Below are 17,195 nucleotides of genomic sequence, written 5' to 3' on the forward strand. Positions count from 1 at the left end.
AGTTATTCAGTTTATTGTTTTTAAATATTATATGAAAACAAAAACATAAGTGTGTGGGGGGGGGGCTCTCCTCCAAGACAAGAAATGTAATGCTTCCAGTTTGTGGCGTTTCTACACAAACCTTTTTGTAAAGGGAGATAAAAAATGACAGTGGGCGGTAATTGTCGATTGTTTTCACATAAACGCCTTTAAACGCTGCACGGTCGCACTCTCTCTCTCGCACTCGATAAATGATCCATTGTTGCTCTGCACACGTTTGTTACCACAAACGTCGCATGCACTTATGTCATTGTCATGAGACACTCTTGCAAACAAACTCACGGTTTAGTAACACAGTAGAGCAGCGTGTTTACGGGACAGTAACAGTAATCTAATTACCTTTTTTGCAACAGTAATCCCTTACTTTACTCGTTACTTGAAAAAAGTAATCTAATTATGCGTTGCTGCCCATCACTGGCGTCAAGTTATATTAAGTTCAGGCATGTTACACACGATGATTGTGAGGAATAAGTGCATGTGATTTAAGCAAAAAGAGCAGGAAACATTACCCTAAGGTTAGCTAACAAAAAGAAACTGAAGTAACGGTGTGTTATTCTCACATCTTTGGCTTTAAGACATGAAAAAGTGACAGAGTACTGCTGCTTCCACTGTTATCAACATCTTTTCTTTCTTTCATGGACTTATCCTGGGGTCATAAATGTCAAAGGGCAAAGGCAATGCTAACAACATAGCTTACTGATGGATGATGATGGATGACACATGTGGCCAAAACAAGATAGAAAGAAACATTAGCCCAAACACAAGTTGTCCACCACAGCATTGACTGCTGTCAAGCTATGATCATATCAAACAAAGAGATGATGATGATATTCAACAAACAAATCAACAAAACAACAACCTCACTGTGACACTTGACCGAGGTCACAGTGTTAATGAATGTTTTTCTCCCCCTCTGCTCCAGTCTCCACGTCGTGTGAATGTTAGAAAGCACAGTAAAGAAAGTTCGTGTACGGATGGATGAACGTTTGTTACATTGGATACGTGTGTGTAACATACGTATCCAATTTATCCTATTTATGAACAAAATTGTGGCACAGTCGGAAACTTCTCCACTCTACACCACTGTCTACTTAGCTGTGACGCTGCGCACAGTGCTGAGAGGACTGCTGTTATATATTACGTCACAAACCTTAAGTGGGCCTGTCTTTGCATAGCATTCCATTAGACTATTTTCAGTAGGTGCCATTACTGTGTAGTGATCGAACTGAGGAATACTGTGACTTACGTTCTCTGCTCTCTTCAGGTTCGTATTTCTGTCCACTCTTCAACTTGCCACGCTGACCGTCTAAACCTCGAGGTCATCAGCAACAAGCCTCACCACAGTGCCAAGTCCCAGCAGCCCAGCCCTCAGGGCCGCAGTCAGCTGGTCAAAGAGGTGGTGCGTCAGAATGAAGAGGCGCTGGCTCAGGAGAAGACAGCCCGGCGCCCCAAACTCTCCAAAGAGGAAAGAGAGTTTCGTCAGAGCAAAACTCCCAGTCTGTACTCTATTCTGGAAGAAATCAGAGAGTTGGCTCTGATGGATCTGGAAAGGGCTTCACGCCTCCCGGCAACAACAGCATAGAAACGCTGTAGCCCAGCTTTACCTCCAAGCAGACACTTGTGAGAACTGCACGCTGTGCGCTAACAGAACGGTGATCATTGAAGATCACTCGTGCTGAGTCATCCAGGTCATTCTTGTAGCTCCAGATTGTGTGTGGACAAACCACACGAGTGTGTGAAGTCACAGGAAAGCAAACACAATATTAAGTAAAAACATGTCCCGCCATCTTTTTAGAAACCAGAGTCAAACCGAATCAGTGGATACGTTTTGTAAAAGTTAGTTTTTAAAATCACATCAACTTAAACTTAGTTGTAAGGAGGATAGGGAACGTGTTAATGCCAGTGAAGTGTCAGCAGTTACTTTGACAAGACCTAGTACTCACTGCAAATGTGGTTCAATCCTGCAGGAAACTAGTCAACTGCAGCAGGTTAAAGAAGTCTGGTAACAAAAGGCTTTTCTCTCAGCACCAGTGATCTCAATATCTCACTGGTGGGATCAATGTCTTGTGTAAATTAAATGTCTTGTGTTATAGAACCATTTTTGGTGAGTTCACACATATTGTACTACCTGTGACCACTTCATACAAAACCCAGCACGAGTATTGTTCTGGAGATGATAAAACGTCCACTCGTCCATTTTCTTCTGCACGTCCTGGAATCTGTCCCAGCTGTCATAGGGTGAGAGGCAGGATACGCCCTGGACAGGTCACCGGACTGATAAAACTTCATGTCACTCATTAGCAGACTTTAAAATAAACCCGTAGAGTAATGAACACACCTGAGGTTGGTTGTATTGGAAGTGATGTATAAAACTAGGATGTATTTATCTTATAGTTTGTATATCAAGAGCCTGTATAGAAGACACCAACACCAAGGACATTTTTATTGTTTGAACTGGTAAATAATCAGAACCGTTTTTTGGTTTGTGGATTTTAAGATTGTTTTCTAGAACTACCAACAGAAATATGAACTGTACATAACTATTTCAATATGTGTGCAGTGGCCTGTAATTAAAAATGGTGTTTTCATTAGCGCAGATGGAGCCACTTCATCGTGTTGCGTTTCATGTCCCTGCAGTAGCTTAAGAAAGAACTGTTCATAATTGAACGAGCACTTAATGCTTGGAAGAGGGTGATGGTCAGTTGACAGCTCACATACTACACACACACAGAGGCCTTTTATAGAAACATGTTTGCAACCAAAATTCTGCCAATAGTGAAACTGGAGAAAGAAGATGCATCAGAGCAGGAACTGTGGATCAGTTCAAATATTTTTCTGTAACAGATACCAACACATGGTAAATACGTTTAGGATTTGGACTTTTAAAAATAAGAAAAACATTTATTTCCATTGATTATAAATGTCTTTGCTAACCCAAAGCTGACGTCACAGTAGGAACATGTGCTCAAGATATAAACCACCAGAAATGCACAACATTACTCGAATGAGCAGGCACGAACATTGGGAAACCTTTAAATCTGCTCACTGCCAAAGCTTTTCAGCAGAAACTGCTGCACGTGAACTTTAATCCCCCTCTACACAGTCGTTGCTGAGCTGTTGCTCAGGGCTGAGGCCGGTCTCAGCCTCAGCGGGCTCAGAGTCTTTGGGGGGAAGCGGGCTGGTTTGTTGCGTGGAGGTGTTGTTGGAAGGCTCGAGGTCAGGATCTTCTACAGTTTCATCTCCATCAGTAGAACCTTTGATGACATTTGGTGAGGATGCAGCTGGAGGTTTGTCTCCTAACATGTCAGCAGTCTGAGAGGCTGAAGGGCCTGAAAGGGTTGAGAATTAGAAACAGTGATGGTTTCAGTCAACACAGACACACTCAGTCTACTACGATTTATAAAAGACAGGCAAAGCTGAGATAATGAAAAATGAAACTGTAAACTGCAGGGTTCAAACTCATTGTTCAGGGTCAAATTTAAGCACTTTAAGCACTTTCAAGGTCCATTATCAAGCTTTTCCAGCACATTACCAAAAAAACAGTTTGCATGTTCCACTTTGCATCACCTCAGTAAGACCATGTAAAAATTAAAACAAATCGTCTTAGGTTGACTTAAATGTTCTTTGTTCCTCTTTTGTTAAAACAGAGAAAAATGCACCACACAAAAATACTGAAAAAGGAAATGGTTGTCTTATATGCATATAGTGCACAAACTCAAAAAACTCATTTCTCTCAAAAATGCAGATGTGCAAATGTGAACAAATCAACTTGTTAGAGATGCTCATCTCCACTTGGAAAAAACAACCACACAAAAGAAGAAATCTGCACAAATGAACAAGTCTGCTCATCAGATATTGATGCTTCTTTCCTACGTGACACAACAACAGGAGACAGATGTTTGGTACTTTAACTAGTTAAGCACCCACATCACCAAAAATGGGGGAAAAGAGAGGAGATCACATTTAATCGGTTATAACACGAGGTCAGAAATATAAGTGCAGACATGAGTGTCCACAGAAGCCTCTGAATCTCAGCTGTAAACCATTTCTACAAACACCAAACAGTTAAAAGAGCAGTTACATCACCATGAATCTGTGGACAGGTAACATCCATATTTTGATTTATGATTTTCTGGAGTTAAATGTGACCCAAAGTATATTTTATAGCATATAAGCTATAAAATACTTTTAAAAATTAGGTGAGGGAAATAATCTTTTTTTTCTATGTTTGAGTCCCAGTAACTTTGACATAGTAACATCTGCAGTAATATTTACCCCTCTGATGACAGCTCACAAGCGTTAGCTTTATTTTGATACCAAGACTGTTTACACAGAGTTTGTAATTGCAGAGAAATACTCCATTTATTTTGGCCTCTTCATTTTCGAGCAGGAAGCTCAGAAAAGCCCTGGGGGCCTAACAGGTCAAAGTTCATTCCCAATAAAACTAACTGTGAGATGTTTGACTACATTGCTCTCTGGATTATTGTTACAGTCCTAAATGATCAGCTTTAAAGTGTTTGTGCTAATAACACCATGTACAGTAAGACAGGCATGGAGAACAGCACTGACGGGAGGCTTTGAACAGATGACACACTCAGTTCAATTCAACATATAAGACTTTAAAAACGCACAAACATCGACCTAAAATCTATTTATTCAGTCCATCACCTGTCATAGAATTATGTCAAATAATAATGTATTGTTCATCTCCCTTAAATAAACAGGCAGCCTTAAAGTATGAAACATTCATTCATTAAAACACTAAAATGTGTCTGTCGTCTCCGTGGCTGATAGAGCCCCACAGGCATCAATGTGAGCTTAAAGCCATTTATAATTTTTAAATGGTTTAATGTGTCGGTGCTCACGATAAACACATTTTGAATGAAAGCCAGGGAACTTCAGCAGCACAAGAAATGGCTTCTTTGTGCCCACATGCATCAGTCCCTCTTTTTACCAGTTTTTCTTTAAGGCTTAAGTTGGCTAGTTAAGTGTCGGACTAACGATTAAAGCTTTCACTTGAGTGAAGTCACTAATATTACTGCTACTGCTAAGTAATGTTAGCCAAGTTTAAAGCACACTGCATAAATCACCATGCCATAACTAACTGCTGTGCTAGCACTGCCGTACTCTATCACACTCAGTGCATTTCAATCATTTCTCCAGCAAGTTTGATAGCTAGCAAAATAATAATCATAGTTTTAAACATTAGCCTGTGTTATGTACACATACTCGAAATTATTTACTGTCATGTGACTCAAGAGTACAAATTCCTTCAGTGTCGTTTTCCATCGAACACTCATTAAAACAGCACGAACCCTGAAACTGCTTATTAAAATAATATGTATGTAAATAATAGTATGTTGCATTATAAAAAATTAAGCTTTTGACTGCCCTCCAGAGTTCACGTTAACTTCAGATCTCTGGAAGCTACACTACCCGAATGATGTCAGCTGTTTAGTTTCTATACTGGACAGAAAAAAAAAAGGGCCCCGGGTGGATTGGCTCCTCTTAAGGAGGACTAATGACTAAAATGTAAAAGTTTAAAGTCGATGAGTAAATCATGCTCGGGTAATACAATGGAAACGGTCTCATATCACCATCTAGTGTTATAAACTGTAAACACATTTTTATGGGTGAAGGCTCATAATAGAGACCGATCAACAGGTCATTTTCTTTTCTATGGGTCTCATTTAAATCACATTACATCATTTCTGCGGTAAATGAGGACCCTGAAGAACGATTTAATGTCACTGTTAAAGATTTGTAGACAATAGATCGCAGACAGCTGGCTCCGCTTTAACTAAAGAGGAAGTAAAAACAGTTTGGATCACAAGTGTAAGGCAAAAACAAAAATACTACGCCTAATTGAAGCTGACATCAGACAGGCAGTAAAGAAATCAATGTTTTCTACATGCTTTGCCTCTTATTACCAAACTCCACACTAATGTGAGGAATCTCTGGTGGTTTGGACGAACTGTGCAATACGGGAACTCGTCACTCGACCTTCAGGGTTTCTGGTGGATATATACACTAGATCCACTTCACTATATTGTAAGGAGTATTCACTCACCACCCATCATCCAAATCATTGAATTCAGGTGATCCAGTAACTTCCACAGCTGTATAGAATCAAGCACCTAGGCATGCAGACTGCTGCTACTAAGTGGAAGTGTTTGGGAACGACAGCAACTCAGCCATCAAGTGGTGGATCACGTAAAATCCCAGAGTGGGGGTCAGTGGATACTGAGGCGCACAGAGGTTGCTAATTTTCTGTGGAGTCCATCGCTCCAAACTTCACATGGTCTCCAGATTAGCTAAAGAACAGTGCACAGAGAGCTTCGTGGAATCCATTTCCATGGCCGAGCAGCTGTAGTCCAAGCCTTACATCACAGAGTGCAACGCAAAGCAATGGGACACAGCGGTGTAAAGCACGCCGCCACTGGACTCTAGAACAGGAGAGATGCAGTCTATGGAGCGACGGATCACAGTTCTCAATCTGGAAAGCCGATAGACAAGTCAACTTAGCAGTTGCCAGGACAACAGAGCTCCAGGTTTGGTGGCAGGGGGATTTCGGTGCGGGGTTGTTTTTCAGAAGTTGGGCTCAGTCTCTTCGTTCCAGTGAAAGGAACTCTTAATGCTTCAGCATGCAAAGACATTTTGGCTCCCGACTTTAAGGGAACAGTTTGGGGATGGCTTCTTCCTGTTCCAGCATGACTGGGCACCAGTGCACAAAGCAAGGTCCACAAAGACATGAACTCTGGCATGGGAGTCCTGACCAGAACACCACTGGGATGAATGAGAGCAGAGACTTGGAGCCAGGCCTTCAACATCAGTGTCTGACCTTACAAATGGTCATAAACTCCCATAAACACTCCCAGAAGAGTTGAAGCTGATATAGCTGCACAGGCGGACGTCGTGAATGGGATGTCACTCGAGTTCATATGAGTGTGGGGGCAGATGAGCAAACACTTTTGGCAATATACTGTACATTCAATGTTTTGCTTTTTGTATTTTCATATAAAGTTAATACACCAATGAAGCTAGATGATCCTTATGAACCTTCGCTGGATGTTTTGTAGCAGAATCATTAATTATTTCTGTTATATTGTGTCCCAGCTGTATGATACATTTTTGCCATTCTTACCAATTTGCTGCTGGCGTGCGCGCCTCTTTTCCAGGGCCCGCTGTCTGTTCAGCTCAATACGTTTCTGCTGCTCTTCGGTCAGAGAGGGAGTAGGTGGGGGAGCGAGGGCTTCGGCAATCTGCCCTTGGGGAGCATTAATAAAACTCTCTCTGCTGAACAGATCAGGATCCCCAAATGTTTCCAGTTCACGTTGTACCTCTTCGTCACCAGCACCTGAACACAATTTCAAGCAGTGCTGATAATTAAGTCCTGTGGAATATGGCAAGTATTTCCTATGTGCACCTGCAGGTGTGAATCCACCGTAGGGCTGTTCGATACAACGATATATACGGTTTGACGATATAAAAACGTCTATTTCATTTTACGCTATCGTTTGTTTCGTGGTGTCGCAAAATAAACTGTTTACGGCAATATTTCTTCATGGTTCTGATGTCACTGTAGTAAAGTTCTCTCTTTCTCTTATATATAACCACACTACGGACGGACAAGCGCCTGTTTTTATGCGTTGTCGTTAGCAACAACGACGGTAAAACCATCGCGTGTCCTCTTGTTTATGTTCCACATAAACCTTTCAGAATAAAGCTCAAGGTCCTGTTGAGGCTTTTCAAAATAAACGGAATCACGTGAAAGAGCAGAGTGTTTACGGATGAGAAGTAAAACAGAGCCGCCAGGTGCTAAAAAATAAACCTTAGACTCAAACGTTAGAACAGGCTTTCCCCCGCAGCACGCCGTGTAATAAATACTCACAAAGAAAACGGCGCCGTTACAACTTCTGTCTAAAAATGTGTCGTTTCATGCATCGGTTAAAACACTCGACTCCAGCTACATGACGCGCAGCTGGAAACACTTCACGCAAGTCGAGATCCACAGAATTGACAGAAAATGTTACATTTCTGTGATTTATATCGTTATCGGACGATAGAATTCTTATATCGGGAGATGAGACTTTGGTCATATCGCACAGCCCTAGTCCACCGTATCCCCATCAGTAATGATTTTTCTTCTTACCATCTGTACTTGTAAAATCTTCATGTGTCAGGGGCATGTCCAGTCGTATTCGTTTAAGACATGTCTATAGAAGAATGAGTAAAAAATTACAAATTCTGAACATTAGGAATCCCACACGCTTGCAGGAAATATTCTACTGCTTCCTCTCACCTGCACTTCCTTTTTGCTGCCGAGCCTTTCCACTTTGTCAATAAAATCTTCAAATTGCAATTTGGGGTACAACCTGTGGGCCCAGTTCTCCATCTTCTGCATCAGCAGCCGCAGGTCTGCAGCCTAATGGGGCAAACATCAAAAACAGCGAGTAGTGATATGAAAGAGGGCTGTGTGTGATAGGACGCTTCTTCTTCCCACTAAAAAATGACTTCCAGTCATTGGAACAAAAGACATCTTAATTTGGTAAACCAACCTCTGGTTCCCCTCACTCATTTTTGACCACGACAGAAAGGGCAACTTTTGACCTTTTAGTCTCAAACCAAATTTAGGACATCTAATTAAAAGCTGACAGGCCAAACAGATTTAGCTCAAAAACCAATTTTCATTCACATCTGGTAATTGGTGGGACAGATGTTATCATATCCTACCTCGTGTCCTTTGCCTTTGAACTGGATATTGTCAAAGAGAGTGCCCAGAGCTGGAAGCCCTCGATCTGATATCAGCCTGGGAAAAAATATTAAGACTAAGTTAAACCATTAATGGATTACAAGCAGGGTTAGCAGCACATCCAGGCGTATTTGGCTTATCCAATTCAGGATCGTGGATGGCTGAAGCCCGTCCCAGCAGCCAGGTTGCCAGCCTGTCACAGGGCCAACACAGACAGACCCTCTGAATGGAAATGTCAGTGCCTTCAGATGTACCATGTTCAGAAGGCAGTAGCTTGTTGGGGGGGGGGGGGGGGGGGGGGGTAGGGTGTTTGGTTTTCAGGGTGCCCACAACCTTTCTTTTCCTACCTGTTTGTACATAAGGCAGTATAATGAGAAATAGTCAAATTTCTCCATCTAAAAATAAAAAATTGCTATATATATATACATATATATATATATAAATATATATATATATATATATATATATATATATATATATATATATATATATTTATAGCAAAGTTGCAATTAATTTGAATATTTTATCAAATGAAAATCTATGTTTTTCTTTAATACAGCTTGCAAGTTTTATCCTAAGTATAATCGACGTTCTTACTTAAAAGCTTATTTAACATCCTTTGATTTAGTATAACTTAGTTCTGTCCAGGAACATTGTGAACAGAACAGTAACAGAGGAGTGCCACTGGGACACCCACTGGGAGACTACTGGGAACGAGCCTGACTTATGGTTGGCAATACTAACCAGGTTCACACTATAGGTGTACAGAGACTGGAAACATCTTTCTCACACACATCCAGGGATGTCTCCAACGCTCTGACAATTTTCAGTCTGGGAATTTTGCCCATCCAAATGATGAAAACAACAATGGTATTAGAGTCTTTCTTCTTTAAATGACTGGCAGAGTGAAGCTGCACCATCATCACACAGATGCAGTCATTTGTACCCGCCGCTAAAGCGTAAGAAGACGCTGCAGTAGTCTGCGAAACGACAGGTGTCGCCACTCAGATAATATCACATCACTTTTTTTGTGCAAAGTTCTTTCCACAAACTTACGTTTTCAAACATTTGCAACAACTCTGTGTGTCAGTGTGTCTCTGAGCCTCTGTGCACGATTATTAGTGAAACGGTGATAAAAACCAGTGCAGTCACAGACTCGTGTTCAACCTGGCTGCAACACTGACAGTCTGCACACGTCAATCAATGATTTTGGCCTCCTTGTGTCCCAGCTCACACAAGATGACATCAATTTCCTATTTAAATGCGCATTTTAATGCATTTCAACCCTCTGTCGTGATATAAATGTCTTTGCTACCTGTGGGAGTCCAGCTTGGGTTGGGGTCTCTTCACGCCTCTCCTTTTAGCAGTAGGGACATCAGCCAGCTGTGATACCTCACCTTCATCTCCTGCATTGAAAACACATGACAACAGGATGTGTTTCTAACTCATTCTGTTGGCAGCGTGGCAAACTTCAAGCTTATCTTTAAATCCAGACAAATTATAGACTGGAGGTTACAGAAGAAATGTGCTGGTTTGAACAGTATCTGATAGGTTTCATTTGCTCACGCAAACAAAAACATGTGTGTTGTTATTGTTAGAAACATCCAGTCTCAGAGAGATGCTGAAAAACCAGTTCATGCATTTGTTAATTCTAGGCTGAACTAACAAATTCATTATTATCAAGCTGTTCCAAAAAGCTTTGTGGAAGGACTATGAGAGGTTGTATTTCTCCCACATTAGCCTTTTTTCCTGAATCTTATTTTTCTATGATTCTTCATTAAACCATGAATTTAAAATACAAAGTTCTGAATCATCACATCTTAAAGACCTCATAGTAATCCTGTAAGAGCACAGCAGCATCTACCATCTGCAAAAGGGTCTCCTTCCTCCTGGCCTCCCCGGCCTGGGGAGTGTGGTGGTGGGAGTGGGGGGAAAGCTTCATCCTCTATGCCGTCATAGTCAGGAATGTCCTGCGGGCTATTTTCCTGTGGGTCAACCATGGTGAGTCGGTCCTGGAGACAAAGTAAAAGACATGTGAGCCCCAGTCGTCAACAGCATCAGCATTAAGTTACATGAATTTAACTGCAAGTTGAAAAAATGACATTTATTTCTGTAAGAGTAATTCTTTACTGTGTTACAACATCAACATGAAAACCTAAAAAAACTGGCATTTACTTTTTTCTTTTTTTACATCAACAGGAGGAGCTGTACAGACACTCATCCCACCTGGAATTATACCCCAAATTCAGAAATGTACTATTATGATACATTAATGGTCCATTATGTTTGTTTCACAGTTATATACATAATACAATTTATAGATTTGTATATATTTACATTCTATCAGGGATGAACTGGTTGTGAACCTTTGGGCTGATAATGACATTTAAAAGTTACAATTTGGATGAATTATTACTGCGATACTTCTTTTGGACTCTGTAGTACCACAGAAATATCATTAAAGTAACAGGTTTGTTTTAAAGTCTTTCAGCTGTTCCGTAAGCATCATCGTCATCATCATTTATATAGCACTTTAAAAACACACCTGGCAGACCGAAGTGCTGCACAATACAAATGTAGTAATAAAATAGCAAAAAACAAACATAGCAATAAAGTAAACTCTTGAGCCAAAATGATGTGACACAACTAGGGCTGCCACAAACGATTATTTTGATAGTCGACTAGTCACCGATTATTTATGCGATTAGTCGACTAATCAGATCATCATCCACTGGACGTAAAACTACAGCTTATTGCACCATGCAGCATATGCTCTTATATAACTATCATTAGCTTACAGCTTTAAGCTTTTAAGGTGCTAACTAAAAATAAAGACAAGATGATAGTTTATTCAATTTTAATGAAATTTGCAGATTGTTTCGGTGAAGTTTAATAAACTCCTTGCTATCTAAAATATAACAGGACAACGGAGTATATTCTCCAGGATCTCACACTTCTGATAATCAGCTGTCTGCTTGACGTTTATTCAGCTGTGTAAAAACTATAACTTTAATCTCAGACAAACCGATTTACTCAGGAACAAATAAAATACTAAAAAAAAAAAAAAGCCAAACAACAACATTTTTAATTTATCTAAGTGACTCATATATATTTAACCTGAGTAGCGAAAGACGGCGGTGGGTTTGAAAACAATTTGCCTGGAGTCCGGTGTTCTCACCGTGCTAGTGACCTAGCCCCCGGCTAGCTATCGAGCTAGTGGGTAACAGACGTCTCCGAAAACGTCGGAGCGCTTTTGAAAATATGTGGTGTCCTGATAAACTGAGCCGATATTTGAGGTTTACACAGCTACATTCTCGGCTGAAAATATGTTAAACGTTTATTTTGTGACCCAGAAAGAATAATAAGAGTAATATTAAAACTAACTAGCTGCCGCCATTGTTGGAAACTGAGCTGGGCCGCGCTATGAATTCTGGGACACAGCTGCTTCTTCTTCTTCTTCTTCTTCGGGGTTTAACGGCAGCTGGCATCCTTGTACATGCAGTGCTGCCATCTTCTGTTTCAGTCCGTTATTACACTCTTAAATCCTGCTACTTATTCCTGCGTCTTTTGGGATCTTACAAAGCTTCAAACGACGCGTCGACTATTAAATCAGTCGTCGACGATTTTGTGAACACTGTCTCCAGGTGGAAAACAGAATGAGCGATACACCTGCTGTCAGGCCTGCAGGGTTTCTCCCTGTGATGTTCTTCTCTGTCTTGTGGTTGACAATTTTTTTTTTTACTGGCACAAATAATTTGTGGGGCGTCTTATTGTGACACCTGATTGTTGTAGTATTTTTAAAATGGCTGTGCAAAAAAATAAAAATAAGAACCCCAGATGCATTGCCTGCATTTTTAGATGAATAGTTGTATATAACTTTATTATTTACAAAATTTTTGTTTAATTTTAATTTAAAAAAAATTACCACTTATATTTGCATTTCAAGTTATGAAAATAATTTACTAAACATGTCTGTGGTTTTTATAGTAAAGAGAAAATATAACTACTACTAGGGTTTTATGTGTTTGTGTGATTTCAGACCAGTTGTTTTAATAACTGTAAATTTGGACGTGTGAGGTTGTGCTGAAAAGAATGATACCAAGAAAGACAAGGTAAAAAAAACAACAACAATCAAAAGCAGCCAAAAATGGCCAATTATATTTTGGACCTCAGAATATTGACCCAACAAATCATGAAAAATGAGGTTTCAATAATTGTTTGTGATAGTGCAGCTTTCTGGCAGTAGTAGTAGTCAGTACAATTTGATTTTTTTCTAACAAAAACAGTATGAAACTTAAGTTAGACTTGTGTTTGGAAATGAGCCCCCGCCCAGTATTGTGTAGCTTTCTGGATTTTATACTTATTGGTTACATATTTATTTATTATACAGGCTATACAGTACACACATTTTATGTAACTGAAATGTTTAATTATGTGGGCTATAGAAAATAATTAAGTTATAGACCATATTTATATGAAACATATGCTTAATGTATATTAATCATATGTAACACCTGCATATGTCTTTAAAACAAGGCTTTGATTTTGCCACCCCATTTGATTTCCATGCCAGCCTGGAAAAATTTCTCTAGATCCGCCCCCGGACCTGTCCTGGACCAGCAACACCAAATCAGTGACTAAAAGAGCTCAGCAGCGACTGCATTTTAAGAGACGACTGAAGAAGGTGCACATCCCCAAACCCATCTTTAATACTTTCTACAGAGGTACCATGCAGAGCATCCTAACCCGCTGCATCACAGTCTGGTATGAAAACTGTCATGCGTCCAATCGCAGAGCCCTCCAGAGGATTGTGTGGACCGCACAGCGTGTTATTGGCAGCTCTCTACCCAGTCTACAGGATATTTACACCTCACTGGGAAAGCCACTAGCATCATGGCTGACCCGCATCACCCTTCCCATCAACTGTTTACCACACTTCCCTCCAGAAGACGACTGCGTCATCAGGAGCAGGTCGGCAAGATTGTGCAATAGCATTTTCCCCCAAAGCAGTTTGGCTCCTGAACACCATGGTTCCCTCCTCTGCACTGAAAACTTCTCCACACACTTCTTGGACTACATAATACTCTCCTCTAATTATTATTACTATTATGATGTGAACATTTTGTGCACTTAAATCTTACTGTGCTAATGACCCCTGCATCAGCACCTTGTTTGGAATAGCAGTGGAGAAGACATAGATTCAATGCTGCAGACGTCTGAGCAAAGAAAGCTTCTAGAAGAGTAAAGACTAGCTAGAAGAATGAAGATTCACAGAGTAAATGTGAAAATTCATCACAGGGCTCTATGCACTTGATTAACTGACCATGAGCAAGTTTGCTAGTCTGGAGCATTCAGATCCACCACAAAGACTGTTCAGTGCTCACAGAAACTGCACAATACCCAAGAGCTGCATCTGAGCCTCTACAGGCCTTAAACAGCATGTTAATGTTCAAGACAGTTTAATTAGAAAAAGACAAAACAAGTATGGTTGGTCTGGAAGGGCCGCCAGGAGAAAGCTTCTTGTCTCTAAAGAGAACACAACAACTCAGTTGAGGTTTGCAAATTTGCCCTTGAAAGCTTCTGGAGCAACATATTTTTAAAAGATGAGACTAAAGTGGAGGTTTGGTCATAATGCACAGCAGTAACTTCAGCAAAAATCAAACACAGCACAAACACCTCAAATCCACTGTCAAGTACGCTGGTTCAATTGTGGTGATTTGAGCTTGTTCTGCAGACACAAGCAATAAGCACCTTGCAGTCCACGAACTCCTCTGTATGCCAAAGTTTTCTAGAGTCAAATGTGAGGCCGTCTGTCCAACAGCTAAAGCTTCTCCTAAATTAGGCCATGCAACAGGATAATGAGCCCAAGCACAGCAGCAAATCTACTGCATGGAAGTCCAGACCTCAACCTGACAGAAATGCTGTGTATAAAGAAATGCTTGCAAATGTTGATGAATTGAAGTTATTGCTGCTAACTGCTGCTTCTGTAACCGACTCAATCATAGAATGATTATGATATTGAAAAAGACAAATGCCTGAATCCTAAATTGTGGATATCCTTTTGTTGTGATCTAAAATGTAACACTAAATGTGATTAAAACACTAAAAATCTGGACTCTTGGGCTCAACAACTGCAAGGATCACCAGCCCGAGGAAAACACAAAATACACATGACCCCGTGACAAAGACAATTCATTCTTGAATGAAGACATTGATCTGACTTTTTAAAATTTTGCCAATTGTGTTTATTATTAAATTATTGAGGAAATAGAAAGGGGGGGAGGGGTTGTAAAGAAGAAGGTAAAGGAAAGGGATAGAAAGGAGGAAAGAGATAGAGGAGAGAAAACCCCAACAATCCCCTCTGAGCAAGCACTAGGTGCGACAGTGGATAGGAAAAACTCCCTTTAAAGGAAGAAACCTATGACAGAACCAGGCTCTAGAGGGGGCAGTCAACTGTCGGGACTGGTTGGGGGGTGAGGGTGAAAAGAGAGGGGGGGGGGGGGGGGGGGGGAGGGAGATGGGACAGGTGATAGGAGTTAAAGGGAAACAGGGGAGGGAGAGGTGTCAGGAGAGAAAGGGAGAGAAAGGGAGAGGAGAGGTGAAAATTAAGATGGAACAGACGAGGTGACATTAGCAGTAGAAAAAGTAGAAAAAGTAGAAAAAGCAGGAGTGTCCCTCCTCCAGAAGAAGCAGAAGCGTTTTTTCTTCTTTTCCATGAGCTTTTCCACGAGCACTTTTTTCTCTAGGATGAGGGTTCTCAACTGATCGATTGTTTCTGCATTCTCCTGCTCAAGTCTCTTGCATGTTTTCTCCACTTCTTCTAATTTGGCTTGTTTGTCTTCGAGCCTTTCTTTCATTTCTTTAGATGTTGCCTCCTGCATTAGCTTTGCCTCGTGCAGCTCTGTATAACTCTGTTGTAATTTGTTGTGCGTGTCTTCCAACTGCTGACTTCTGCTCTCGATTTCTTGAAGTGAACACTGCAGGTCTTCGTTTGTTTTCTCTAGTTGTTGCTTTAGCACCTGCATCTCAGTGTTTTTGCACTTCACGTTGTCTGAAAGTTCCTCGACTTCTGTGTTTTTTCTCAGCATGTCATTGAGCTTACTCTGCATCTCTGAGCATTGGTTTTGCAGTTTTTCCTTTTCCTCTTCCAGTTCAGGTGTTTTGTAGTTCAGTTTGTTATAAAGTTCTTGCAGGTTTTGGTTTTTCCTCTCAAAGTCCTGGAGAATTTCTTTGTCTTCTTTCTGCTTTATTTCCTGTTGTTCTTGGTCTTGAAGCAGCTCTTGATATTTGTGCAGTGTTTCATCAAGCTTTACCTGCAGCGCTCCGTATTGTTCCTGCACACCTTGGAGTTGGCACTGCGTGTCTCTCTGGTCCAGTTTTTCTTTCTCTTCAAGGATTTCTTTATTCTTTTGCAGAGCTTCATCAAGCATTACTTGCGAGCCTTCGTTGTGTTTCTCGATGTTCTGAAGTTTGCAATCCAGATGTTTCTGTTTCATGTCTTGCTGTTCTTTCTCTTGAAGGAAATCTTTATTTCTTTGCAGTGCTTTATCAAGTTTCATTTTCAGCGCTGTGTATTTTTCCTGCACGTCTTCAAGCTTGCAGTCCGTTTGTTTCTGTTTAATTTCTTGTTGCTTTTGTTCTTGAAGCAACTCTTTATTTTTGTTCAGTGTTTTATCAAGCTTTACCTGAAGCGCTTTGTATTTTTCCTCCATGCCTTGGAGTTTGCACTGCTTCATGTCCTGTTGTTATTTTTCTTGGAGGAGTTCTTTAATTTTTTTGCAGAGCTTCATTAAGCTTGATTTGCAAGCCTTTGTTTTGTTTCTCCATGTCCTGGAGCTTGAAATCCATTTCCTTCTGTTTTATCTCCTGTAGCCTTTTTTCTTGAAGAAACTCTTCATTTGTGTGCGGTCTTTCATCAAGCTTTACTTGCAGCTCCTGATTCTTTTTGTCCTTCAGCACTAGTTTTTCTAGTGCTTTATCAAGCTTTGCTTGGAGCTCAAAGTTTCTTCCCTGCATTTCTAGGAGTTCCATTTCTTTCAACTTTTGAATATCTTCCTTTTCTAGAAGCTGGTTGAATGATTTGTCTACTTGATCAGGAAGTTGAATTTTGTCTTCCTGATCACAAAGAGGAGAGTTGGGCTTTACTGTTTTTTTCTGTTTTCTCTGAGACATGTTTGAATCTGTAAACTGTCACTCTGTTTATATCTAAATTAACTAATTTCAAGAAACTGTTGCAATTACCTGGACTGCCTCAGCCCAGGTGATGTAACATTAGCAGACAGAGGGTTTGATGTTGCAGAATCTTTGGAGCTGTACCATGCTGAACTGAAGAGCCCAGCTTTCACCAAAAGGAAGAACTAACTGGGCCCTAGATTGCCCAATCAAATCTCTTAATGCCACCTGC

At 40.6% G+C, this 17,195-nt stretch overlaps 3 protein-coding genes across 3 annotated transcripts in view; 1 reads left to right on the top strand and 2 right to left on the bottom strand.

Moving 5' to 3' along the window:
• Positions 1–2,658, top strand: part of LOC147327388 (DIS3-like exonuclease 1) — a 27,496-nt gene extending 24,838 nt beyond the window's left edge. Inside the window, exon 17 of the mRNA XM_086297397.1 lies at positions 1,304–2,658. Within this exon, the coding sequence (XP_086153523.1) occupies positions 1,304–1,621 (318 nt within the window). The 3' untranslated portion in view covers positions 1,622–2,658. The remainder of the gene's footprint in view (positions 1–1,303) is intronic.
• On the bottom strand, positions 2,455–12,367 carry LOC147327389 (TIMELESS-interacting protein-like). The gene is made up of 8 exons (XM_086295003.1): positions 11,970–12,367; positions 10,656–10,803; positions 10,107–10,197; positions 8,773–8,848; positions 8,342–8,464; positions 8,192–8,255; positions 7,184–7,396; positions 2,455–3,368 (listed from the first exon to the last, which is right to left on the bottom strand). The coding sequence occupies exons 2-8, from the start codon at positions 10,789–10,791 to the stop codon at positions 3,124–3,126; spliced, it is 948 nt and encodes a 315-aa protein (XP_086151129.1). The 5' UTR covers positions 10,792–10,803; positions 11,970–12,367; the 3' UTR covers positions 2,455–3,123.
• Positions 12,368–15,396: 3,029 nt separating this feature from the next.
• LOC147327390 (uncharacterized) lies at positions 15,397–16,521 on the bottom strand. The gene has a single exon (XM_086295001.1). It carries the CDS (start codon positions 16,501–16,503, stop codon positions 15,397–15,399), a length of 1,107 nt encoding a protein of 368 aa, XP_086151127.1. The 5' UTR covers positions 16,504–16,521.
• Between the last annotated feature and the right edge of the window lie 674 nt (positions 16,522–17,195).

This window comes from Aulonocara sp. 'chitande type north' Nkhata Bay, linkage group LG6 (assembly GCF_057382095.1).
Source record: "Aulonocara sp. 'chitande type north' Nkhata Bay isolate Kocher_YH1m ecotype deep benthic linkage group LG6, A_spYH_male_GT1.1, whole genome shotgun sequence".
In the NCBI taxonomy this organism is placed as follows: Eukaryota; Metazoa; Chordata; class Actinopteri; order Cichliformes; family Cichlidae; genus Aulonocara; species Aulonocara sp. 'chitande type north' Nkhata Bay.